Raw genomic sequence first — 27,349 nt, 5'->3', positions numbered from 1 at the left:
CAGGAGACTTTGCACTGACCTTTGCAGTCTGCGAAGAATTGCAGTTTGAGCTAGGCAATTTGGAGGGAGTCTGGTAAACGCTGCTGGTTTTTTTAAGGATTTTCAGAGGTTCAGAGGGTGTTTGCAGGGTTTCTCAATGGTGTTCCCAATATACACAATTTCACTTAAACATGGGGTGCCTCGGAATGTAGCCCTTGTGGAAATGGGGAGTTGCCTGCATGTATCAATTTATCGCATTGTTGTTGTTGTTTAGTCGTTTAGTCGTGTCCGACTCTTCATGACCCCATGGACCAGAGCACGCCAGGCACTCCTGTCTTCCACTGCCTCCCGCAGTTTGGTCAAACTCATGTTGGTGGCTTCGAGAACACTGTTGGTGGCTTCGTCCTCTGTCGTCCCCTTCTCCTAGTGCCCTCCATCTTTCCCAACATCGGGGGCTTTTCCAGGGAGTCTTCTCTTCTCATGAGGTGGCCAAAGTATTGGAGCCTCAGCTTCAGGATCTGTCCTTCCAGTGAGCACTCAGGGCTGATTTCCTTTAGAATGGATAGGTTTGATCTTCTTGCAGTCCATGGGACTCTCAAGAGTCTCCTCCAGCACCATAATTTCAAAAGCATCAATTCTTCGGCGATCAGCCTTCTTTATGGTCCAGCTCTCACTTCCATGCATCACTACTGGGAAAACCATAGCTTTAACTATACGGACCTTTGTAGGCAAGGTGATGTCTCTGCTTTTTATCGCATTAATACCCCACTTTTATCCTCCCAGGAGCTCAAGGGGCCATACATGGCTCCCCACCTCATTTAATCCCTACAACAACCTGGTGGGGTAGGCTAGGCCGAGAGGCAGTGATTGGCCCAAGGTCATGTGTCTGAGTGAGGATTTGAACCCTGGTCTCCCAGGGCCTAGTCTCTCTTAACCACTGCACCACAACTCATTCTGGTTTTGTCTTCCCTTCCGAGTTCTGCAAGGGCAACACTGCGACTAAGGGAGAGGAGGCTGACAGACATTGCCGCCCCCCAGACTAGTTGTAGGTAGACAGGCAGGCAGATGGGGGCTGCCTGGAGGCAGAAGAAGGTTGGTGGGGCAGTGCCCCATTTGACCTCATGCACCAGTCTCCCTGGGAATGGTTTGAAAGCCCCCTTTGTATTACATCAAGCTGGATTCTTGCTGTATGGTACGAGCCGGTTTGCAAACATGTGGAAGCCAAGCTGGCCCCTCTGACGGACACTTAATGTCTCTTGGACGGACAGAGGGGTTCTCAGGCCTCGGGCTGAGTTTTTTTGGCGGCGAGATGGAGGAGGAGGGGTGGTGGTCCTCCTAAATTTCAGCTGGGATTAAGGGAGGGGGGGGGTCTGCGGCCGGACCCAGAGCTGTGTTTGCCCTGATCTGAAGGATGTTATTAGGGCTGGCCGTTTACAGTTCTCTTTTCATTAAGAGATCCTTGTTTCCCGGGCCAGAGGACTGCTTATAGGAGGATTAAGATGGTGGTTATTTAATTTGGACCTGGGATTCCCCCCCCCCCCGCTCAAAGGTCAAGTTTTGTTTGTGCAAATATGAGACAGGAGTGTGCTTTCTTTGGGGAGGGGTGTTTGGTGAGGATAGTGAACTGCAGAGAGACGGACTCGACTCCACACACCCCGTCCAGCCAAAATGGGGCACCCAGGTGAGGTCCTCTCTCAGGATGCTAACTCAGAGGTTGGAGAAACCTGCACAGCCACAGCTGGCCAGGGGGGCCTTCGGGCAGATGGCATTTTACTTTATTTTATGGTTTGGGAAGTAGCATAAACTGTATTTTCACTCCCAACCGCTATATAGTCAATATGGGAACATAGGAATCTGCCTTATATTGAACCTAGAGCATTGTCAACACTGACTGGCTCCAAATCTCCAGGGTTTCAGGCAGTCTTACCTGGAATCAGAGAATTATAGAGTTAGAAGGAACCCCAAGGGCCATTTAGCCCAACCCTCTGCAGTGCAGTAATCTTTTGCCCAACATAGGACTCGAACCCATGTCACTGATGTTAGGAGTCTCATGTGCTACCAACCGAGCTGTCAGAGAAGATGCCAGAGATTTAACCTGAGGCCTTTTGCATAATAATAATAATTCTGCTTTCAAAGCAGATGTTCTAGCACCGCTGAGCTGCAACCCTTCCCTTATATCTGACAGGAAGCTGGGGTGTTGTTAAGTTTTTAAATCTGAGGGTGCAGCTTTTATCTTAACTTCCATTGTTTTTGCTCGTGGTTAAACCACAGAGCCTAGGGCACGCCGATCAGAAGGTCAGCGGTTCGAATCCCCGCGACGGGGTGAGCTCCCGTTGCTCGGTCCCAGCTCCTGCCAACCTAGCAGTTCGAAAGCACGTCAAAGTGCAAGTAGATAAATAGGTACCGCTACAGCGGGAAGGTGAGCGATGTTTCCGTGTGCTGCTCTGGTTCGCCAGAAACGGCTTTGTCATGCTGGCCACATGACCTGGAAGCTGTACGCTGGCTCACTCAGTGTTATGTACTGAGCTGAATCCTAGAACAATAGGATTCAGAATCAGCGGGAGCTACCCAATCCAACTCCAGGTGGAAGTGAATCCGCAACCTGATTGGCCTGCTGGAGCAGCCAATCAGGCGGCTGGCAGAAGTGAATCTGCTACCTGATTGGCCTGTAGGAGCAGCCAATCAGGCTGCAGGCAGAAGTCAATCCACAATATAATTGGCCCACAGGTGTAGCCCTGAAGTAGCCAATCACGCAAGGCCCATTGTGTAAATAATGTATATAAGCAGATGGTTTTGGGAAAAGAGCCATTCGTCTTCTCTTCTTCTCCTTGATGAATATGAGCTGAATAAAGAGCATGAAATTCACTCTCGACTCCGAGTATATTTCACTGGCGACGAGGATGGGATCCTGCTGAGCTGACCGCCACCACGCACTGCACCGCAGCACCGCCACCTGCTGCACCGCTGCATCGCACCGTGCATCCAGGCTTCAGCTCCAGGACCCAAGGAACCCAGAATGGCAACCGACAGCAGCTTCTTGCCATTCAAACCAGCATCAGGAGACTGGGAAGGGTACGCCGCCCGTTTCAACTTCCTCCTGCAAGCGAAAGAAGTCACCAACGATGCCATGAAGAGGGCGACATTCTTCAGCGTCTGTGGAGAGGAGACGTTTGAAATCGCCCGGGCTCTCCTTGCACCTAGAGATGTCGCTACCGTCTCTTACAAAACAATAATGGAACGGCTGAAGGAGCACTTTTCACCACAGCCCTCGGTGGTAGCTTGCCGAAATGCCTTCTACGCAAAGCGGCAAGCCCCGGGGGAAACCATAACTGGGTTTGTGACCTCCCTCCGCCAAGCCGCCCGGTTATGCAACTTCTCAGAGTTGGAGAACATGCTTCGTGACCGCCTCGTCGGTGGCCTGAGGGACGAGATGTTGCAACGACGCCTCTACGCCAAAAAAGACCTCACGTTCCAGATTGCTCTGGAGGAAGCCCTGGCAACCGAAGCCGCCGAGAGGTCAACGCAAGAGGCACGACCGGCCCCGCCATCCCAACCGAGGGTCTACCACGAAGACCTCACTGACGAATCCGAATCTGACAGGGAGGAAGTACACCGAGTACAGCGGCGCACTCAAGCAGCACACACACCACAGCAGCCTCGACGAGAAGGAGGGAACTGTGCAAGCTGCGGGGAGAACCACGAGAGGAGGACCTGTCGTTTCCGCAACGCAGAGTGCAGGCAGTGCAGAAAATTGGGACACATCGCCCGGGTGTGTCGGGCTCGACTCACCCGTCGACAAGCATCAGATGACCGACCCAGGAGCCCCAGGTCACACGGCACCATGCACCAAGGCAACTCGACGGAGATCACGGACTACCAGGTATTCCAGTTGCCCCATCCCAGCACAGAGAAAATTTATATAGAGGTACAGATAGAGGGAGCCCCATGCCGCATGGAGCTGGACACGGGTTCAACTCTATCCATAATCTCGGCCCGAACATTAAGGGAACTGTGCCCTAATGGGGGTCCCAAACTAAGGCCGGCCCCATTCACCCTCCGGGACTTCCAGAAACGTAAGGTCCCTACAATGGGGGTGGGGACCTTCAGGGTGCAATATCGAGGGCGAAAGCAACAATTGGACTTGCTGGTAGTTAAGGGCCCCTACGTTAGCTTACTGGGACTGGCATGGTTTGGACCTCTGGGGCTAGCCGTTACCGGGGTGAACCGCACTAGCTTACAAGTGGACGTGGACGCCATATGCAAAGAGTTTCCAGGGGTTTTTCGATGGGGCATTGGGACGATATACAGGACCCCCCATTGCCCTACAGCTAGACCCCGCTGTACGACCCATGAGGCACAAGGCCTGCCGGGTCCCGTTCGCCCTGAAACCCCGCATAGACGAGGAATTGGACCGGCTCGTGGAGCAAGGAGTGCTGGAGCCGGTGCCCAACGCCCCCTGGGAAACTCCAATTGTCACACCCGTCAAGCCTAACGGTTCGGTCCGCATCTGTGCAGACTACAAATGCACCATAAACAAGACTCTCACGGCCCATGCATACCCAGTGCCAGTGGTCAGCCATGTCCTCGCCACCCTGGCTGGGTCAAAAATCTTTGGCAAACTGGACTTGGCCCAAGCGTATCAACAGTTGCCTGTGGACGAAGCCACAGCAGAGGCTCAGACGATTGTGACGCACAGAGGGGCATTCAGAGTAAAGCGGCTGCAATTTGGCGTTAGCGTGGCACCAGGCATATTCCAGAATCTAATGGACTCTCTCCTTAAAGGGATTCCTGGCGTCACCCCCTTCTTCGATGATGTACTGATCGCCGGGCCCACACCAGAGGAATTTGAGGACCGCCTCCGCTCCGTCCTGCACCGTTTCCAGACGGCGGGCCTCAAGGTGAAGCGGGAAAAGTGTTTACTGGGAGTGCCGCAGGTGGACTTTCTGGGATTTAAGGTGGACGCAGAAGGGGTCCATCCAACCGGTGACAAGGTACGGGCCATTTGTGAGGCCCCAGCGCCCAAGAGCAAGCCCGAACTTCAGTCATTCTTGGGACTATTGAACTTTTACCATGCCTTCCTTCCCCATAAGGCAGCGGTAGCGGAGCCCCTACACAGACTCCTAGATAAAAGGGCCCCTTGGGTGTGGGGCCAGCGACAAAGGGCCGCATTCCAGGCAGTCAAGGACTTGCTCGTCTCGAACTCGGTCTTGGCACACTTCGACGAGAGGCTGCCAGTGGTGCTGGCATGCGACGCCTCTCCCTATGGCATCGGCGCTGTCCTGGGACACCAACTCCCGGATGGAAGAGAGGTGCCGGTGGCATACTTCTCCCAGACGCTTGCTGCAGCCGAACGAAACTACTCACAGATTGACAAGGAGGGTCTGGCAATCGTGAAGGGCGTAAAAAAATTCCATGATTTCTTGTACGGGCGGCCCTTTACCATAGTGACTGACCACAAGCCGTTGCTTGGCCTGTTTGCCCCCGAGAAGCAGACCCCCCAAGTGTTGTCTCCACGTGTCCTCAGGTGGTCAATTTTCCTTGCCGGCTACCAGTATGCACTAATCCACCGCCCTGGGAAGGCGATGGGCCACGCAGACGCACTCAGCAGGCTACCACTACCAGAAACAGGCCCCGACCCAGCGCCTGCGCAAGAGGTTATGACCCTGGAGCTGCTTCCCGACCGACCCATTCAGGCACAAGAAGTTGCGCACCATTCCACAAAAGATAGGGTCATCTCCCGGGTCCTGGACTGGGTGTGGCGAGGATGGCCCAGCAGCAGCCCCGGGCCAGAATTCGCTGGCTACACAAACCGCAAACATGAACTGTCGGCCCACAAGGGGTGCCTGTTATGGGGAAGCAGGGTTGTTGTTCCCCAGCCCCTCCGCAAAAGGGTCCTCACAGCCCTACACGAGACACACCCAGGGGTAGTGAGGATGAAGGCCCTTGCCAGGAGTTATGTGTGGTGGCCGGGGATTGACAGAGAGATAGAGGCCTGGGTCCAACACTGCCAGACCTGCCAAGAATCCCGCCCGGATCCCCCAAGGGCCCCAGTCCAGCCCTGGGAGTCCGCCCGACATCCATGGTCACGCTTGCACGTGGACTTCGCTGGCCCCTTCCAGGGAAAAACATTCTTCATAGTGATGGATTCCTACACCAAATGGCTGGAGGTCGCACTGGTACCGTCCACTTCTACGGCGGCAGCCATCCGGGTACTACGTAAGCTGTTTGCAACCCACGGGCTCCCTGACACCCTCGTCTCGGACAATGGAACCGCATTCACGTCAGAGGAGTTCCAGACCTTCACAGCGCAGAACGCCATCCGCCACATCCGCTCAGCACCATTCCACCCTGCCACCAATGGCCAAGCGGAGCGCATGGTGCGGACCACCAAGGACAGCCTCCGCCGCATAACAGAAGGGGACTGGGAATACCGCCTTGCCGCATTTCTTCTAGCACAGCACAGCACCCCAAGCACAACGACGGGCCGGAGCCCAGCTGAACTACTCATGGGCCGGCGCCTTGCAACTAGACTGGACCGACTTCACCCCGACAGAGCTCAGGATGAGGTAGTGGTGGGGAAAGGCAGGAACCCCCGGACATTTGTGGCCCAGGACCCAGTGTATGCAAAGAATTTTGGGGCAGGCCCAGCATGGGTACCTGCCACAGTCACCAAGGTGACCGGTCCCGTGTCGTACGAGGTACTAACGGAAGGGGGGCAATGTTGGCGCCGCCACTGCGACCAGCTACGGCGACGATTCCCAGAAGGAACCCGGGAGGAGAGCGGGACAGAGGGGTCCCAAGGGGACAGCAGGGCAGTGAGGCCTGTAGAGCGAGAGGGGTGGGCAGGGGAAGCAGAAGCAGTAGGCACAGAGGGGCGCCCCGAGGCTGGAAGGACACCGGAACCAGAGTCACAACCTAGTGGTTCAGTGGCGCCAGACCAGACAGCCCCGGCACAGCCAGCAGCCTCGGAACACGAGCCAGAACCAGAACCCCTGACCAAGGAACACCCCAGGCCACAACGCACACGGAGGCGGCCAGCAGACCTTGGGGACTACGAATGCAACTTCCCGGGCAGGACTGGAACTTAGAGGGGAGGGGTGTTATGTACTGAGCTGAATCCTAGAACAATAGGATTCAGAATCAGCGGGAGCTACCCAATCCAACTCCAGGTGGAAGTGAATCCGCAACCTGATTGGCCTGCTGGAGCAGCCAATCAGGCGGCTGGCAGAAGTGAATCTGCTACCTGATTGGCCTGTAGGAGCAGCCAATCAGGCTGCAGGCAGAAGTCAATCCACAATATAATTGGCCCACAGGTGTAGCCCTGAAGTAGCCAATCACGCAAGGCCCATTGTGTAAATAATGTATATAAGCAGATGGTTTTGGGAAAAGAGCCATTCGTCTTCTCTTCTTCTCCTTGATGAATATGAGCTGAATAAAGAGCATGAAATTCACTCTCGACTCTGAGTATATTTCACTCAGCCAATAACGCGAGATGAGCACCGCAACCCCAGAGTCGGTCACGACTGGACCTAATGGTCAGGGGTTCCTTTACCTTTACCTATGTTATGTACTTTTGTGTTTTTGTATCGCAAAGCGCGCTGTGATCCTCAGATGAAGGGCACTATAGTAATTAAATTAATTAATAATAATATGAATAGGCACCACGTTACAGCAACAGCTCAGTTTCCTGAACCGGGTTGGGAATTATTATTCATTATTTGTTAAATTTGCATAGCGCCCTATACCTGTAGATCTGAGGACGGTTCACAACATAAGATTGCAATATAAAAAAAACACAAAACACACAATAAAAATAAGAACAAAGACAACCCAATAATGCCCTCCCTTCCCCAGCACATTTAAAGGGGTCTCACACTCCTTCTGGGCTTTTTCTTTCCCCCTTTTAAAAGCAGGAGGTGTCAAAACATTACTACACAAAATAGTGTCTCAGAGCGGCCGTGGTTATGGTCTCTGTGTGCGTGCCGCAGCAGGTTACAGGCAATAAACAGGTTAATCAAACCCAGAAGCACTCCCCAAGAGACCCACGCCACATGGCCACCACATGGGCTCAGCTCCTTCTGGATGTTGCGCAGGCAGATCGGGAAGACTCATCCGCACCAACACCCCTTCACAACCCCAGATGTGCATGTTGTAATGCTGTAGTAACTCAGGAACCCAGGAGTTGGAGCAAATGCTCTATGAGGTAAGTTGAATGGAGGATGGGGGGGGGGAGCGGTTGGCAGTTCACTTCAGAAATGCCAAACTATATAATTGCGGTTTCCTTCAGGCCACACAGGGTGCCCTTGACGGAGATAAGATTTGAACCAGAGCTTTGTGGTTTACACGCTCGCTCCCTCAGGATGAAGACATGCCTGGCTTTTTAAGTGCGGTCAGAGTGGTTTGGAATGCAGACAGGTTGCGTTCCGGCGCATTGTGTGTGCAGACCACTTAAAACGTCAAGGTACGTCTCCCCCCGCGGCTAATCCAGCCAACTGCTACCGCGCAGCTCAAAGGTCCATAATTTACCTTCTTCTCCTCCTCATGCATTTAACAAAGGGGCCACAGCTCTCTGACCAAGCTTATTGAAATATACTCGGAGTCGAGAGTGAATTTCATGCTCTTTCTTCGGCTTGTAGTAGCAACAGAAGAAGAAGAAGAAGAGAAGAATGGCTCTTTCCCCAAAACGTCTGCTTATATACATTATTTACACAGTGGGCCTTGCGTGATTGGCTACTTCAGGGCTGCACCCAGGGCAGTCTCGAGCAGGTCGGCCGCTCTGGCGCTGAGGGGCTGTGATCGCTCTGGCGCCCCCGCCCTCACAGGGCTCAGCATGGCTTCTGCCCTGCCTACCAGCCCGGCGCCCTGGCGCCCCGCACCACTGGGACTCTACCTAGAGCCGGCCCTGGCTGCACCTATAGGCCAATCAGGTTGCGGATTCACTTCTGCCAGCAACCTGATTGGCTGCTCCTGTAGGCCTATCAGGTTGCTGATTCACTTCCACCTGGAGTTGGATTGGGTGGCTCCTGCAAACCAATCAGACTGCTGCATTCTGGATCCTATTGTTCTAGGATTCAGCTCAGTACATACGTAACACTTTCCTCTCCTCCTCCTCCTCTTTATCTCACGTGGTCAACTGAAGATTCAAACCCAGGGCTCCTCCCCAGTTCTAGTCACCCAACTCCTCTAGCTTTTGGGGGAGGAAAAGACACCTTCCATTCAGTCAAGCACGAAGCGTGATCAGACATCAACAGGTTCCAGCAGGGCATATGCACCCAAGGAAGGAGCAGAGAGGGTTGTGGCTGGAGAGGTCCCCAAGAGCCACATAGAATGGTCTGGGGGGCACATTTCCGCCCGCCCCCTGGCACCTGAGTCTGACGTCCTTTCTCCCTGATCCGCCCTCCACTGTCATTGTTGCCAACTGTTGCTGCTCCTACGCCATCATTCCCACCACCTGCTTATTTGTGAGGCAGCCATTGAGCAAACAGACTGGCGAGTCCTCGCTCAATGCATCACTGTAGTCGCTTGCTTGGTCATCCCCTCTGGGCCAAAGGCAGAGGCAGGGGGACACACTGTTGCAGTGGTGAGGAAGAGGAGAAGGTCCCAGCCTGGGACTCTTCCCAGTGGGTGCCCTGGGTCCCCGAAGGGTCCCGACCAAGCCAACCCTCGACACCTGCACTCACGACTCTCCCATGCAGGCGGAAGGTCCCTGTGAGGTATAGACTTAACTGTAATACCACTATTCTAGTTCTAGGTTGGCACTGCATCCAACTGAGGCAAGTGAGTCATACTGCTGTTCTAGACCGCTCTTTCACAGCAAAGTTGTTCCAACCATTTTGGCCTGGCTTCATCTCTGAAATATCCCGACAGTCCCCCAGTTCAATCCCTGGCATCTTCCACGGAAAGATATAGGCTTCTTGGGTGAGACGCTGAAGAGCAGCTGTGAGCCAGGACAAACAACTTTGGGGTAGATCGGTAGTGGGGAACCATTGATGCGGCCCTTGTGGCTTCTCTACGTGCCCCTTGGGCACACACCCCACTTCCAGACCACCCCTCCCCTCACAGAGCTGCAGTTCCCTGCACCCTTAATAGCCACAATTCCGAGAATTATTTGGAAAGATATTATCAGAACCTGGGGTCATCCAGTGAAACGGATCTGGACAGTCAAAAGAAACACTCTGCTTCACACGCCCTGCACAGATAACTTAGGAATTTATGAACACCCTGATGGGATGATAGCCATAAAGACATAACAAGAGCCCTTCTGGATGGGGGAAAAAGGCTCATCTACTTCCCACTGGCCAGCTCAGATGCCTTTGGGGAGCTCACAAGCAGGGCCTGAGCACAACAGCACTATCTCTGCATTTGTGGTTCCCCAACAACTGCTATTCAGAGGCATATGGTGCCTCTGGCGGTGGAGACAGAAAATACCCATAATTCCTAGTAACTGCAATGTAATCAAAACTCTTTGAACACATTAAGCTACCCATAGATATGTTCTGGCTGTTTCTCTGCGAGTCCCTGCACTTGTATGATGGCCATCCAAGCTCCCGTCACAGAGGCTGTTTTGCTTCATTTTAAAGCAAGAGAGGTTTCTAACTCTTTTGAAGTTATAAATTTCTTCCAACCGTTTGGGATCATTGGTGGAGGGATGAGACCTCCACACACACACACACACACACACACACACACACACACACTCGTCCTGCTCCAGTGCCTTGAATAGCTGGGCTGACATACAGATATGTAGCAGGTCACAACTCTCCCAGTCCCCATCCCTGATTTCCATGCCAAGAAAAACCTCCCTTCCTAAATTTCCGTTTATGAGGCTGCTGCAAAAGACCGTTAAAATGCTCTTAGCGCTGGCAATCGTACAAGCAGGGTGCAAACTAAAAATAAAAGGCGTCAACGAGCATAAAACAGTGTCCCACCCCTGCTAGGGATGGAGGAACCTGTCAATTCCGGTTACTCTCAGCTTCCTATTTCCCCCAATCTTTTCGGTTCAGTTCTCCACAACAGTTTCTGTGTGTTTTTAAAGTCTTAGTGGAAATTCGTTTTGTTTTATACGCACATTTTCTTTGCAAAGCAATTTCCTTTGATATAATGCATTTTGGGATATCGCTTGGTTAGAGAACGGCGGTGCGAAATAGGGAGAAGTGCCAGTTTCAAGGGATGCCTTCGCTTTGGTGCTCCTGTTCTTTCGGAAAGTGTGAAGTAGGCAGATTTGCAGGTAGATTGTGCGCCAAATGGAAGTTTATACCCCTTCCTTTCTCAGAGCATGCACAGAGTGCTACCCCACCCCACCCCGGCTCACTTCTCTGCCTGAGGAGCTGTATCCTGCAAAGAGGTCCCTTGGCATCGAGGTCTGTTCTGTACCAATTCAGAATCCTGCTTAATCTCCCTTCAGGCTGGACGTATGGTTAGGCGACAGAATTGGCTTGTGGCGGGAAATACCGGGCCGATGAATCAGCACCGACACTCCTGCCCCCACCCAGCACGTGGCGGTTATGTGCCGGGGGGGGGGGGAGATGTGTGGGTCTGATTTATCGGAAGGAGCATCAGTACCAATCATTTGAAACCTGTCTCAGTCAAAGAGGCGGCCTGGGGGCTGAGGGGAGAGGGGCAGGCCGGGCCTACCGAATCCTCTCAGATTTGGCGACGGTGGCATTGCATTCTAGAGAGTTTGCAAACGGAGGGAAGGGAAATTTGGAAGGCGAGGCGCCTGCTGCTGCTCTCCTGCTGAGTCCCTCTGTAAGAGGCTATTCATATTGTAGCATGAGAGGAGAACAGGCGTTTTATTTACTCCCAATAAGTAACGGAGCAGCCCCTGGAGGGAACGAAGGGAAGTCCAGGAAAGTTTATTGGAAAATTGCAGCACTTCAGGCCAACAGCTGGAATAATAATAAAGCTGGTGCAGGAGCTCAGATGTTTGTTAACTCCCATGGATTCCAGCAGTGCGCTGACCCGAAGGGAGAGGGGAAATGTTAATTCCCCATTATAGAGTAAGGTTAATTCAGGATAGGGTCTCTCGCCACCATTCCCCGCCCCTCCATTTCCTAGACCAGCTGCATGGCAGGCAGAAATTCTATTGGTTAAGCTTTCTTCATCTTCTTCTTCCCTGACAGGAAGCTTCAGCTGCTGGTTTTGTTTTGTTTTGTTTTGTTTTGTTTTGTTTTGTTTTGTTTTGTTTTGTTTTGTTTTGTTTGCTGCCTTGTAATTGTTAAAAGGGTACTTTTGAGGGGGGGAAGCAGGTGGGTCCTAAAAATAGGTATCGCAGGTGTCAAAGGCCAGACTAAGAAAGAGCATCTTCGGTGCATGACTTCATTGCCCTTGGTGACTTCAAGATTGAGGTACTGCGTTGCACTCTATGGGGAGCTTCCTTTGAGCTCGATCTGGAAGCTGCAGCTACTGCAGATTGCTGTAGCGTGGTTGCTGACTGGAGCGAGACCCTGTCAGCATGTAGGACCTTTGCTTAGACATCTGCACTGGCTGTGCTGCCAGTTTGATGCTGGGCCAAGTGCACGGTGTTACCATTAGTATTTAAGTTCCTTAATAGCTTGGGACCAGTTTATCTGAGATGGTCTTACCCCTTATAAGCCCCTTGACCACTTCAGTCTGTGGTGCCACGTTCCGCATTGGTAAGAAATCTATCTTTTGCTCTATCACCTACACTTTGGAACTCCCTGCTTATTGACACCAGGCAGGTTCCTTTGCTCAACTCTTTTTAGCACCTGGTTAAAAATTTCTGTTCAGGCAAGCCTATCCAGACATGCCGAATGAGACGTGTAATCTCTTATAGCTTGTTGTTGATCTTATTTATCTTTTGAGTCTTTTTACATACCTGTTTTTAAGTAAATTAAAAAATTCCTTCCACTAGCACCTCAGAGACCAACTAAGTTTGTCATTGGTATGAGCTTTCGTGTGCATGCATGAAGAAGTGTGCATGCACACGAAAGCTCATACCAATGACAAACTTAGTTGGTCTCTAAGGTGCTACTGGAGGGAATTTTTTTATTTAGTTAAAAACAGGCTCAACATATTAAAAAAAAAACCAAGATCATGGCCACTGGTCCCATCACCTCCTGGCAAATAGAAGGGGAAGAAATGGAGGCAGTGAGAGATTTTACTTTCTTGGGCTCCTTGATCACTGCAGTTGGTGACAGCAGTCACGAAATTAAAAGACGCCTGTCCGTATAGTTAAAGCTATGGTTTTCCCAGTAGTGGTGTATGGAAGTGAGAGCTGGACCATAAAGAAGGCTGATCGCCGAAGAATTGATGCTTTTGAATTATGGTGCTGGAGGAGACTCTTGAGAGTCCCATGGACTGCAAGAAGATCAAACCTCTCCATTCTGAAGGAAATCAGCCCTGAGTGCTCACTGGAAGGACAGATCCTGAAGCTGAGGCTCCAATACGGTACTTTGGCCACCTCATGAGAAGAGAAGACTCCCTGGAAAAGACCCTGGTGCTGGGAAAGACTGAGGGCACAAGCAGAAGGGGACGACAGAGGACGAGATGGTTGGACAGTGTTCTCGAAGCTACGGACATGAGTTTGACCAAACTGCGGGAGGCAGTGCAAGACAGGAGTGCCTGGCGTGCTATGGTCCATGGGGTCACGAAGAGTCGGACACGACTAAACGACTAAACAACAACAACACCTCGGTTTAAGAACAGCCCTGTTTACGAACTATTCGGTTTACGAACTCCGCAAAACCAGAAGTAGTGTTCCGGTTAGCGAACTTTACCAACTTTACCTCGGTCTATGGTCTCATCTCGCTTTATTGGCCGAGGGAGCCGACGTACAGCTTCCAGGTCATGTGGCCAGCATGACTAAGCCACTTCTGGCGAACCAGAGCAGCGCACGAAAACGCCGTTTACCTAGACAGCATCTTAAAAAGCAGAGACATCACCTTGCCGACAAAGGTCCGTATAGTTAAAGCTATGGTTTTCCCAGTAGTGATGTATGGTAGTGAGAGCTGGACCATAAAGAAGGCTGATCGCCAAAGAATTGATGCTTTTGAATTCTGGTGCTGGAGGAGACTCTTGAGAGTCCCATGGATTGCAAGAAGATCAAACCTATCCATTCTAAAGGAAATCAGCCCTGAGTGCTCCCTGGAAGGACAGATCATGAAGCTGAGGCTCCAATACATTGGCCACCTGATGAGAAGAGAAGACTCCCTGGAAAAGACCCTGATGTTGGGAAAGATGGAGGGCACTAGCAGAAGGGGACGACAGAGGACGAGATGGTTGGACAGTGTTCTCGAAGCTACGAACATGAGTTTGACCAAACTGCGGGAGGCAGTGGAAGACAGGAGTGCCTGGCGTGCTCTGGTCCATGGGGTCATGAAGAGCCGGACACGGCTAAACGACTAAACAACAACAACAGCCACCGAAGCCATTGACAGTGTTGGATCCAGGAGTCTGAGGCCCAGGCGGCTATAAGTAAGGAAATCCCACAACGGCTGCCCTGCAGACTGTTGTCACAAGGAAGCTTTAAGGATAAGATTGTGCTCCCTCCGTCTGTCCTGGCCCACTCTTATCTAATCCGTTTCTCCCGTCTACCCTGCCAGCTTCCTCCACCATATCTGACTCCTGGCCACCTCTCTGCTTGCATTTCAGAGCACTCTGTGGCTTGTCCCCACCCCTTGCCGTGCACTGCTGCTCCTGCTTCCCAACTGCTTGGCTTTGGCGAGCACTCTGGGATCCCTGTCATGCCTCTGTTTTGCATTCCTGCTGTCCACATCAATGCGATTGGAGATATCCGCATTGTGCCTAACAATTCCCTAGCTGTTTTATTGAATCCAGTAGTTGTGCTGCTGCAGGAGCAGTCGTGAAAACCACCCCTTTGGGTGGGTTTCTCCAACCAAGGTTGCATCAAGGAATAGCCTGTGTGTGTGTGTGTGTGTGTGTAAGAGGGGGGGGGGTTTAACAGGCGTCAACAGATATGAATTTTCCTGAACTTCACAGTTGTTTTTATTTACTAAGAACAGCCTCTGTTGGCTGGCTGGTTGTTCCTGGTTAATCACTTTCCCTTAATAAAGAAACAACTTTAATTTTTGTCTTCTGGATATCCTTCCCTCTTTTAATTAAATGGGGTTATATAAATCAGTCAAATGCCGTTTCCCCCAATCCCTTATTTTTTCTAATCTTTTCCCCCACATTTCCCCAGCAATTCATCCATGAAAATTCATCAAACTCACAACTCCAGTTCTGCCAAAGGCTTTGATGTATAAATCAGATTGGCACATAAGGCGAGTAACAGGTTACAACAATCAGCAGGTGCACAAGAGCTTAAATACATGGTGCATTCAACGCTCTGTAGGTTCGAATCTGGCTTGGGTTTAGTGCCCCTGTGATTGAAATTGAGGGCTTGTCCTCACTTCTGCTTGCCCTGTGCCTTTAGAAAGCATGGGAGGTTTTCTGCGTGACTCACGCTTTCTAGGCTGGGATCCAAGCAGGTTTCCCCCTTGCCCCTCTCCCTTCCCAGGGAAAATCTGCTCTTTAGTGCTAAACTGGAGCAAATACCTATATGGAGAAAGCCTGCATCACCATTTACTCCGACGGAGCGCTAAAGAGTGGTTTTCCCCTGGGGAAAGCAGTGTGATAAGCGGAAGTCTGAATGAGCCCTCAGAGAGGGAGAGTTATGGCACAGGAACACAGGAAACTGCCTTATACTGAGTCAGAGCCACTGGTCCATCTAGCTCAGTATTGTCTACACTGACTGGCAGTGGCCTTCCAGGGTTTCAGGCGAAAACCCAGCCCTGCCTAGAGATGGGACCTTCTGCATGCGGATCGGATGTCCTACCACTGAGCTACATCCTTTCTCCTACTAAGCAGTCCTGCATCATTCATTATGCACCCATTTCCCTTTCACACACTGTGGCTACCGAGGAATATTTTATGCTGAATGTTTCAAGGTTGGAGCTTCTATCAACTCTGTTGTTTGCTGACTTAATTTTGTTTTTAATCTTCCTAAGCCACCCTGAGAGCTTTGGCTGAAGACTAGCCAATAAAGAACAAACCTTAAACAAACACATATTTTGAACTGTGGGTAACCTATTGTCGGACAATTATGTTTTCCTGCTGTAGCTTTAGCCAAAAGCACCCTCTTGGCTATTACATGAAAGCTGATGCAGTGTAGCAGGCAGCCAAGAAGTTGAGCAGTGAATCAGGAGGTCCATGGTTCAAATTTCGCCTCAACCATAAACTGACCCGGTGGTCTTAAGCAAGCCGCTCTCTCACAGCCCATCTAGTCATAGGAGCCAACTTCTAGGGGCCGAGGTCCCCTTGAGCCCTCCAATAAAATTAGACACCCCCCCCAAAAAAAGTTGATGGGCATTGCCATCCAAATGGTATGGGTGTGCCCATGCAGGGGGGCCCTTATCTGGGTCCCCAAATATTTTATTAAAGTTGGTACCCCTAAATCTAGTACAGCATCCTGTTCTCACTGTGGCCAACCAGACGTAAGGTAGACATGAGCCAACAGCTCTCTGCCTACTTGCTATTCCCAGAAACAGTGGAGGTAGAAAAAAAAAATTGCATCAACCTTTGTAGGGAGCAGTTGACGTTATCAGACACCTCTCGCCAGAGTAGACATGGGAGTGGCCATTGCATGCAGCTAAATGCAGAACTGTCCAAATCATGCAGAACAGGGATTGAGAATACCTTCGGTCCTCCATAAATGTATGCTGTTCCCACCTCTAAACCAGTGGCCATGACAGTGACAGGATGACAGACTTTGGAGTGACCTACGGTTCTTTATAATAAAAACAATAATTTATTATTTATACCCCTTCCCTCTGGGCGGCTCCCAGCAGAATATTAAAAACACAATAAAACATCAAACATTAAAAACTTCCCTATATAGGGTTGCCTTCAGATGTCTTCTAAAACTCAGATAGCTGTTTATTTCCTTGACATCTGATGGGAGGGCATTCCACAGGGTGGGTGCCACTACCGAGAAAGCCCTCTGCCTGCTTCTGTGTAACCTCACTTCTTGCAGCGAGGGAACCGCCAGAAGGCCCTCGGAGCTGAACCTCAGTGTCCAGACTGATCAATGGGGGTAGAGACACTCCTTCAGGTATATTGGGCCGAGGCCATTTAGGGCTTTAAAGGTCAGCACCAACACTTCGAATTGTGCCCAGAAACATACTGGGAGCCAGTGTAGATCTTTCAGGATCAGTGTTATATTGTCTCGGCGGCCACTCCCAGTCACCAGTCTAGCTGCCGCATTCTGGATTAGTTGTAGTTTCCGAGTCACCTTCAAAGGTAGCTCCACGTAGAGCTCATTGCAGTAATCCAAGCAGGAGATAACTAGAGCATGCACCACTCTGGCGAGACAGTCCGTGGGTAGGTAGGGTCTCAACCTCTGTACCAGATGGAGCTTTCCTGCTGTTTTCATGGAGGAATCATGGAGGAGCAAAATCAGACATGTGCAGAAAGAGTGGAGGCGTAGCAACACTGTCCAGTGATGTTAGTGGCTGTGTCACGTGACACCCACTAGTGTGAATGAAATTCTCCACAACATGCTAAATGTGGTGGTAAACTCTCTTCCACCGGAGGTTTCGCAACAGAGGTTGGTGGCACCTGTCTGAAACTCTTGAGCTGTGATTCCTGCATTCCAGTGGGCTGGCCTAGCTGACCCTCGGGGTCCCATCCAACTCTACAGTTATGTGATTCTATACCAGCATATTGGTTGAAGAGCCACAGTTGCATAACATGACAGGTCCTGGCGAGTGTTATGGAATGGCTGGACACGGGGGAATGGTGGGAGGAATCAACTGGGAAGGGAAGAAGGCTCGGAGCCTGGGGAGTGGTGGTGGGACAATGATGAATGGTCAAAGGGAGAAGACTGGAAGGAGGTATTGGAAACTGACGAGGCAACAGGACTTAGTGAGCAGGAAGAGTCTGTGGCAGAGAGAAGTCTGGAAGCAGAGGCAGAAGCAAGAGAGGAGGGAGGCCAAGAGGCAGAGATGAGTCAGTCTAGTGAAGAAGCCAGGGGGCCTCCCCCTCCTGCTGTGACAAGCTCCCCTCCCCCCTGGTTTCCCAGGACCAGAAGAGATATAAAGAGGGAGGAGCAGAGACAGGTGTGCTGGCATAGTCTCAGATTGCTTGGTATAGACTTGGAAGGAACAGACTTAGGGAACTGTGGGAAGGAGGAGATATTCAGCCCCCACAACTGCCCCATAGGGACAAAAACTACTGAGAAGGATTGCTGTGCTCATTAGGCCAGGCAACCATGAGCAGGCCTTGTTTCTCCTAACAAAGAGTTAACTTCACATACTCTCTGTGATTTATTGCTGGCTAGCTCTCTGACAGAGTGTGAAAGGAATATTAGAAAATAGGACAGAAGTACTTCCATTGTAATCAGGAAAACAGATGCAATATTCCACACAACAGAACGCACCTTCAGAGCCATTTTGTTGGCCCTCATCCATCCATCTTTTTTTTTTTTTGCCATTTCCCTCACAGGTCTTGAGCATGGGGAGACAACCAAGACCCATGCCCTTCCTTCTGTTCCTCTTCTGGCTGGGGACCTCTTGGGAGGCGCATGTGCCCCACCGGGTCATCCCCTCCAACGCTACCGTTTTCTCTCATATCTACACAATAAAGCTGAAGGGAGATGGCACCGAGGATGAGGGAGCCTCCTCTGCACCCCAAGAGGCGCTGGGCCCTCCTGGCTCCTCCAGGGGAGGGGGCCTGTATGAGCACACGCTGGAAGGGCCAGACCAGGAGCATGTGGTCTTCACTCACCGCATCAACCTGCCCCAGCAGTCCTGTGGGTGCCCACCTGGCACCGAGGACACCCAGGACCTCTTGAGACGGCTGCAGGCACTAGAGAACGAAGTGCGGTCACTGCGGGACACCTGCCAGGCTGGGGGAGGCTGCTGCCCTGCGACCAGCAGTTCCCAGGCTAGTACAGGTAAGGCCTTGGAGAGGGTATGTGGCACCGAAGTGACCTCCCTGGGGCACAAGGATACCTACCTCACAGGATTCTTTTGGGGATGAAATGCGGGTGGGAGAGAACCCTGTATACCACCACAGTTTCTTCCAAGGGAAGAAGACTCAGAGCCTGGGGAGCGGTGGTGGGACACTGATGAGTGGTCAGAGGGAGAAGACTGAGAGGAGGAGGTGTCAGAAGCTGAAGATGTAGCAGGGTTTGGTGAGCTGGGAGGCTCTGTGGCAATGTCCAGAATGAGAGGCAGAACTTGAAGCAGGAGGGAGGTCAAGAGGCAGAGATGAGTCAGGCTGGTAAAGAGTTACAGGTGTTACCCACTCCCGCTGCGACAAGCTCTCCTCCCTTCTGGTCTTCCAGAACCAGAAGAGGCATGAAAAGGGCAGAGGAGAGGTTGGCTTCACACAAGCGCAGTCTCTGATTGCTTGGGGAAAAACCCTGGAGAGGATGGGACTTGGGCAGCTGTGAGGAGGCGGGAACCTTCAGTCTTAGTAACTGCTTCATAGGGACAAGGCCTACTGGAGATGAGCTGCTGTGCTCATTAGACCTGACCTTCCTGTTTCTATTGTGTTTTTGCTAATAAAGAGTCAACTCCAACTTGCACAGTGTGATTTACTGCTGGCTCGCTCCTGACAGGCATGATATATAGGCAATACAGTCATACCTTGGTTCTCAAATGCCTTGTGACTCGACCATTTTGGCTCCCGAATGCTGCAAACCCGGAAGTAAGTGTTCCGGTTTGTGAACGTTCTTTGGAACCCAAATGTCCAACGTGGCTTACACTGCTTCTGGTTGAGTGCAGAAAGCTCCTGCAGCCAGTCGGAAGCCATGCATTGGTTTTGAACATTTTCAGAAATCAAACGGACTTCCGGAATGGATTCCATTCGAGAACCAAGGTATGACTGTATGTGCAAATAAATAAACCCACAAGATGTTTAGGTGTGGCCTGGCTTTCAATCCCTGACCCCCTTCTCCCCCTCCCTACTTTCTCTCGCCCCTCACCTAGGCCAGACGGACACCCGCACCTTGTGCTCGAACCATGGTTCCTTCGACCTCTCCCGCTGCCTGTGCGAATGCGAGGCAGGCTGGAGTGGCCCCACCTGTGCCGAGTCAACCTGCCCAGGTGGCTGTGGCGGCCCCCAGCGTGGCAAGTGTGTGAACGGGCGCTGCCAGTGCCGCCCCGGCTACTCCGGTGCCCGCTGCGAGGAGCCGCCTTCCTGCCCAGACGACTGCAATGACCAAGGGCGCTGTGTGGACGGGCGCTGCGCCTGCTTCCCTGGCTACGTTGGACCTTCCTGTGCGGACCCGGCCTGCCCGCAGGACTGCCAAGGTCATGGCCACTGTGTGGATGGGCAGTGTGTGTGCGACCCTGGCTACTCAGGGCCCGACTGCGGGAGCCGGGTCTGCCCCAGCAACTGCAACCGGCGGGGAGAGTGCCACAATGGGCGGTGCGTCTGTGAGCCCGGCTTCACGGGCCCAGCCTGCGGAACCAAGGCCTGCCCCAATGACTGCAGCCAGAGAGGCCGCTGCCTGAAAGGAGGCATGTGCGCCTGCCACAAGGGGTATACCGGGCCAGACTGCGGGCAACTGGCATGTCCGGAGGACTGTAGCGGCCACGGGGAGTGCCAGAATGGAGTGTGCCTCTGTCATGATGGTTATTCGGGAGAAGACTGTTCCATAGGTAGGTAGGAAACACCTCAAGACGAAATCGCTGGGGCCCAGTGGCTCAGGGTGTTGGGTTAGCTTCTCTTGCCCTCAGGCTATTTTGCATATTCCCCTGACACACCTCAGGTCAAACCCTGATGCTTGCTTGCCAACCATGTAAGTGAGAGGAAGCCTTTGTTTTTCATAAGAGAATAGTTATCTTGTTCATCAATAGTAGGCAGCATACTGAAGCTTTTACATCCGGTATGAAAAGGTCTCTGATTTAGTGCTCATTTTTATTTCGTTTAGTTGTTCATCCACGCTATTTTTTTGTCATTGTAATTTTTTTAAAATTATACATTTAAAAAATCATTACATTTACATTCATTTTAAAAAATATCTGCTTTTAATGTTTCATTTTAAATTGTTGTGACCCCCCTGGGATATTGGGGTAAAGCATGAGCAATTATTATTATTATTATTATTATTATTATTATTATTATTATTATTTTATATTGGTTTTTTAAATCTGTCTTTAGGTTTTGGTTGTTTTGTTTTTAAAACAATGGTTTTTAATGGTGTGTACATAAATCACCTTGAGGTGAACGTAATTCGTGAATAAAATCATCTTAATTATCATAGGCACTCTGGTCACCCGATCACAGTCTTTCCTACTGTGGTGTGATGTATTGTATTTCCATTTTTATTATTCCCCCCCCCCTTTTTTTTTTTTTTTGCATCTATACATATACTGTATAATTGCATATGCAAATGGCATGGAAGTTCTAGCCACCCTAGGTATCAGGGCTTTTATCTTGCTGAGGTTCAGATCAATACGCTTTTAGGGGACACGTTGAGGCAGGTGAGTGTTAAAAGAAGGCTGGTGATAAATTTGGTTTTCGACTCTTTTCTGCTTCCCCACCACCCTCCTCTTGCTCTTGACCTGAACAGAGATTCCATCCATTGGCATCCATGTGAAAAATCGAGATGAGACGTCCTTCCGCTTGGAGTGGAGCCGCCCAGAAGTATCTGTGGATGCGTATGAAATTCATGTGAAGCCCACAGTAAGCAACCACTCTTTGGGACGATGTGCTTCCAGAGAAAGCGGGGAAGGGTAGAGATTGTAAGGGTGGGTCTTTGAGCAGGGGGCTTCATTCATTTGGCTAGAAAATTTGTGAATGGTGTATGGCAGAGGTCAGCAACCTTTTTCAGCCGTGGGCCGGTCCACCGTCCCTCAGACCATGTGGTGGGCCGGACTATATCTATCTATCTATCTATCTATCTATATATATATATATATATATATATATATATATATATATATATATTTGGGGGGAATAAACGAATTCCTATGCCCCACAAATAACCCAGAGATGCATTTTAAATAAAAGCACACATTCTACTCATGTAAAAACATTAGGCAGGCCATGATGTTATACTGGGTCCCAAGCCTCCCACTTACAAACCAGAATGAAAAGTTCAGGCAGCAAAGTTTTTTAAAAGACAGGTTTTTCTGTTTATTGTTTTGTCAGGGAGGATTCAGAAAGTTGGCAAAATGCACACCCTGCAGGGGTTGTGCAGTGGGTTAAATACATTTTTCAAACAGCAAAGCCCAGCCTCTTGTAATCTTCTTTGGCCTATCAGAGTCATTCCTGTATTTGCATGCTCCAATCAGAGAAGCTTTTAGCTCCCCGGTTGCCTTAGTCTGTTTCAAGCTGCATTGCTGTTTTGCTCCCCCGGGGGTGCTGAATAACTATTATTGCATCTAAGTAGCTGGCAGTTAAGGGACCCAGGTGGCACTGTGGGTTAAATCGAGAGCATTTCATGCTTGAGCGGCATAGCTATTTCGAGAACATTGCATGCTGCTTAAGATGAGAGTTGCACTAGTTACGGACAGTTGAAATGAAGTTTTACAGTTTTATAGCCTTTGGTCAAGAGTACTCATGTAAAAACACGCTGCTCCCCGGACTGTCTGTGGGCCGGATTGAGAAGGCGATTGGGCCACATTCGGCTCACGGGCCTGAGGTTGCCTACCCCTGGTGTATAGGGGGAGGGGGAATAGAGGTATATCAGGGCCAACCCTAACATTAGCTAGAGTGAGGCGGCCACTTCATGAGGCAGATGCTGAGGGGGGCGCCAGTGAGATGTTGGAGGGCAGAGCTGGTTGCACTATGCAGCTTGCACTGTGACAACTAAGCTAGCTTGCTGTCCTCAGTTGTGGTGGTGGATGCTGCCCTTTGATTCGTGCTGAAGTAAGATCCAATTGCCCCTCCGGCTGGTTTCTGTAAGTGGGCTAGTGGCGCACCATTTTGTCTCAAGCAGCATAATATCTTGGGCTGGTGTTGAGGTCTCTCTTAACACTAGAACGCCATCCAGTCAACCCAGGTTGTGAGAGATTCAGGAGCGACAGAAAGGACTTATTCACGCTGTGCGTGGTTGAAATATGGCATTCGCTATCGCTAGATGTGGCGGTGGCAGCCAACTCTGAAAGCTTTAATCAGACCGGACTGCGTGTGTGTATCAACATAACCGGGCACTGCCTGGCGGTGCGTTTTTGGGTGTTTCCTTCTGGTGCCGAAAAGTTACTCAGCGCCTTTCTCCTCTGATGTGCAGCGGGATCAGCAGGCAGGTGAATCAGTACGTCTGTCTGGCACAGAGACAGGCTTCGAACGCAGAGGGCTGACGCCGGGAGAGGAATACACTGTCACTGTCCGGGCAGAAAAGGGGCAACGCTACGGACCCCCCGTCACCCAGACCGTGCGTACACGTATGTAGCCTGGAGCAGCATGTTCCTCTTTTTCTCTCTTTTGCCCGTCTCCACCCTTGCAGCATGTTCCCAGTTCAGGAGTGCCCATCTTCAGTCTAAATTGCTCTCTGCGGGGCAGTGATGACAATCATAGAATCATAGAGTTAGAAGGGATCCTGAGGGTCACCTAGCCCAGCTCCCTGCAATGCAGGAATCTTTTTGCCCGCAGCCTTCCCAGGGTGGGCTCAAACCAGCAACCTTCCAGTTAACAGCCAGAGGCACTGACCAAACACACTGCACCACCTTATAACCCGCCTTTCCCCCAAGGAGATCCAGGCGGCGTACCAGTTCTCCCTCTTCCCCTTTTATCCATAGGCAGAGAGGCAGGGACACCCAAGATCGCCCACAATATTCTGCTACACTTCTGGAAGTGGCCTTTTCATTGCGTGAAAGCTAAAATACAACGCAGAAATAGCAGTTAGTGGAACGTTTGGAAACAGGATGCACTGGTGTGCCAACGCAGTCTAATTCATGGAGGGTAAAGGCTCTGAGTGGCTACCAGTGGCGGACTTTGGGCTGTCACATTTCAGCGGTGCCCTGTGTGATGCCCAAATTCGCCCCTGCTGCCTCTCGTGCTCCGTTCTGCAGCATTCTTGTGGCGCCCCCTGCACCGTGGCGCCCAGTGCAGCCAAAATGGCCGTGCTATCCTAAAATGGCCTCTGTGGCTGCTAACTGCAATGGCTAGGTTCTGCCTCCACTGTCACAGCCAACATGCCTCCGAATAGCAGCTGCTGGGAATCTCCAATGTCGAGAGAAGTGCTGCTCCTGTTTTCAGGATTCCTTTTGGCACTGTGAGAACATGATGCCAGAGCATGTTGGGCCCTTGGCCTGATGCAGCTGCAGAGCTTCTCTTATGTTTTTATACCACCTTCCCCTGCATGTCAGATCCTTCACTGCACTTCTTCTTCTTCTTCTTCTTTGGCAATCATTCATAGCCGATTAAGATAGTCTTCCATGAACACGGTTTTAACAGTGAGACCGTAAGTGACTGTGGAGGCCAATTCTGGATCCACACATCCTTCCACAGTGGGGACATTGTTTTCCGGGTGGGAGTCGATCACGGTGAGGGTTTGCCAAATGTGTCTTCCTCTTAGCGCGTTTCCCCCTTTCGTCCTGAGTTTGAGCGCCTTCAAAGTCCATGGCACCTTTGGACTTTGGATGTTCTCCGATTGGAGCGCTCACAGGCCAGTGTTTTACTTTAAAAAAAAATGCCTTGAGAGAGTCTTTCAACCTCTTTTGTTGACCACCAGCATTACGCTTTCCAGTTTTAAGTTTGGAATAGAACTAAACACCTGTACTTCCTGTTACACCCTGTGCCAACAAATCAAGGTTCTTGTCCTCAGTTTTAAAGTGCTCTGCCTCTACTCCTTCCCTGCTACTTTCATTCCACACAAGCTCCTGCTGCCTCTAAGTGTCTTCCTGTCTCATATCAGTGCCTTGTGTGCTATGTACATCTCTCCCCCTCCCAGGAGTAGCTCCTCCGCGTGGCCTGCAGTCGTCACAGGTGACAGAAAACTCCATGACCTTGGAATGGGAACCGCCAGCCTCTCGCCCTGATGGCTACATCCTGAGCTACGTGCCTCTGGTCGCCTCTCGGCCTGCCCAGGCCGCGAAGCGTGTGGAACTGCCTGCAGCGCCTGAAAGCGTCACCCTGGACGAGCTGGAGAGCAGCACCCGATACCGCATCACCATGTTCGCCCGCCAGAGTGGCGAGAACAGCCGAGCCACCAGCATCATCGTCAGCACTACTGGTAGGGCCCTGGGAGTGGTGACGGGGAGCTAGGGTTGCCCCTTGTCTCAGCTGGGGGTGCGGGAGAGATTCAATTTTTACCGAAAGGCAGACCTACCTAATCATACCTAATGTGGATTGGGAACCTCTTGTGTCTCCTTTGATTCCCCCACGTCGTTCTCCTCCAACTTCTGCTGTCCCACATTTTCTCCTCCCTAAATTTGGAGATTCCCTATGTGATGGTTGCAGCTGTCCTATTTGGATTTTCAAAGCAATTAGGAATCTCTGGGTTTAGGGGGGAGAAAGTGCAGGACAGCAGCAGTTGGAGAACACCACATGGACAAGGCCTGCATGTTCATCTGTCTCCAGACTAGACAACAATGGTGGTGAAAAGGAAGCTCAGCAGTGGAAGGCAACTGAGGCACCACCCCCAACCTCATTCTGCCCTCAGCCAATGCCTTCTTTCTTAAAACCAGTCCAGGGGGTAGGCCCTGGTTGTCACCTTCCTTCTCCTTTAAGCCCAGCAATGCCCCTTGAAAAACTCAGCCGGAAAGAGGATGGAGGCAAAGCTAGAACTAGTTGGCTCCACCTGCCATTGGCTCTGGCTCTTGCCTGTCATTGGCTATGGCCCCGCCTACAGTTGGGCTTTCCTGCCTTCCACCCCACCAGTCCCACATTCGGTGCCTCTCATCTTTCACCATAATATTTTCCCCACGTCTTTTCTATCCTAATATTATTACCACCTCATTATTTCCTTTTGACAGCTGCAGTGGCTTGTGGTCAGAAGATGGCATCCCTTTCTCTCCCGCAGCCCCTTGTTCTTCCTTTCTCTTTACAGCTCACAGGTCTCTGGAGATCCGACGGACGGAAAGAGCCACAAGGGTGATTTCTGAGGAGAGCTCAAACTAACTGCCTTGCTTTTATTGCAGCTGATGTGAGAGCTTGAAGGAAGGTTTCCAAGAAGGGGTCAGCAGCGCACAGTCTCTTCTGTGGGGTGCCAACTCCATTGCAGGCTGCTTCAGAAGGGGTGGATGGGTGGGAAACCAGGGGGTTTTTCTACCAAACCTCTGCAATTGATTTACCACTTCCCATGCATCCCATCTCTACAGCTCACTTTCATCCCTTCCTTTGCTGTAACCGCCACCATTTTTGATCCCACCAGCACCAGCTCCGAGCCAGCCAGTCCGCCAGTACTCCACACCACCCCCCTCTTCTTCCCACCGAAGACCTGACTCTTCCTCCTCTGGGCCTGGAGCCGGGCAGCCGGGCAACAGGCCGCAGCCAGGCCGTCCCTCTTCCAACGTCGCCAAAGCTAAGGAGCTTTTCATGAAGAAAATGACAGAGAACATCTCGACCAAGCTCTCCCCGTACAACGGGACCCTCCTTGAGCGTTTGGAGAGCTACCTCCGCGCCATAAACTTCCCTCTCCATGGCAACCGGACCATACAGAGTGTGGCCAGGGACATATACATCTATCTAATTCTCCGGAAGCCAGAGGAGGTCATAGAGAGTTTCAAGGACCGGCTTGATAGAGAGACTGATGATTTGCTTCAGAAAACAGAATCCCCAACTGTGAGAGGCAGTTACTCCCACTCAGACCACCCCAAGCCGGCTGTAGTAGGCAGCTCTTCGGGCAGCATTGAGGTCTCTCTGGACAGCGTGAGAGGGGTCTCTGACAACGTGGTCATCCTCTACCGCAATACGGGGACTGGAGAAGTAGGGGAGCTAGTGGTGCCTGGAGATTCCTCCAGAGCAGTTATCACCGGATTGGATCCTGGCACAACCTACCATGTGGAAATCCACGGGGTGCTGAAAGGACGTTCCTCTAAGTCATACTCCTTTATAAGCGCCACAGGTACCAGGATGGGTAGGACGTCCGTCTCCCAGGGTGGTTCGCTATCTCCTTCTTGCCTGTAATCATACAATCACATGCCTTGTCCGTGTTGCCACCAAACTGAATCTGTGTGCCATCCAGACATGTGTTGCTTTCGCATTCTCCAGAACAGGAGTGGGGAACCAATTTTTTTTTAAAAGTCTCCATTCTCAGACCAAACGAGCAAGAGGCATTGTATTACATTTCAAGGACCCCTTCCAGCTAGTTGAAAAGACTTGAAGAGAGGGTGGAGCGTGACTGGCAAAGGTTGTGGCCTGGGGAGAGTGTGGCCCTGGGGAAGTTCTGAGGGCCGGATTGAGGAGGGCAGAGGGCCGCATTCCGCTCACAGACCTGAGGTTCCCCACCCCT

The 27,349-nt window shown here is 51.3% G+C and overlaps 1 protein-coding gene across 7 annotated transcripts in view; it reads left to right on the top strand.

Annotated features, from left to right (window-relative positions):
* The window catches only part of TNXB (tenascin XB), a 117,718-nt gene that overhangs the window by 22,508 nt on the left and 67,861 nt on the right, over positions 1 to 27,349 (top strand). For 5 of the 7 annotated variants that reach the window (XM_035107294.3, XM_088663454.1, XM_035107284.3 and 2 more), the window contains exons 2-7: positions 18,445 to 18,895; positions 19,935 to 20,609; positions 21,524 to 21,636; positions 23,186 to 23,339; positions 24,848 to 25,129; positions 26,270 to 26,962. In XM_035107294.3, coding sequence (XP_034963185.3) covers positions 18,454 to 18,895; positions 19,935 to 20,609; positions 21,524 to 21,636; positions 23,186 to 23,339; positions 24,848 to 25,129; positions 26,270 to 26,962 — 2,359 coding nt within the window. In that variant the 5' untranslated portion in view covers positions 18,445 to 18,453. The remainder of the gene's footprint in view (positions 1 to 18,444; positions 18,896 to 19,934; positions 20,610 to 21,523; positions 21,637 to 23,185; positions 23,340 to 24,847; positions 25,130 to 26,269; positions 26,963 to 27,349) is intronic. The other 2 variants (XM_035107292.3, XM_035107289.3) reach the window with 1 other exon arrangement.

The sequence above is a fragment of the Zootoca vivipara genome, chromosome 2, assembly GCF_965207765.1.
Source record: "Zootoca vivipara chromosome 2, rZooViv2.hap1.1, whole genome shotgun sequence".
Lineage (NCBI taxonomy): Eukaryota > Metazoa > Chordata > Lepidosauria > Squamata > Lacertidae > Zootoca > Zootoca vivipara.
Note: the sequence above shows the minus strand (reverse complement) of the source record. Positions and strands in the feature narration are given on the sequence as shown.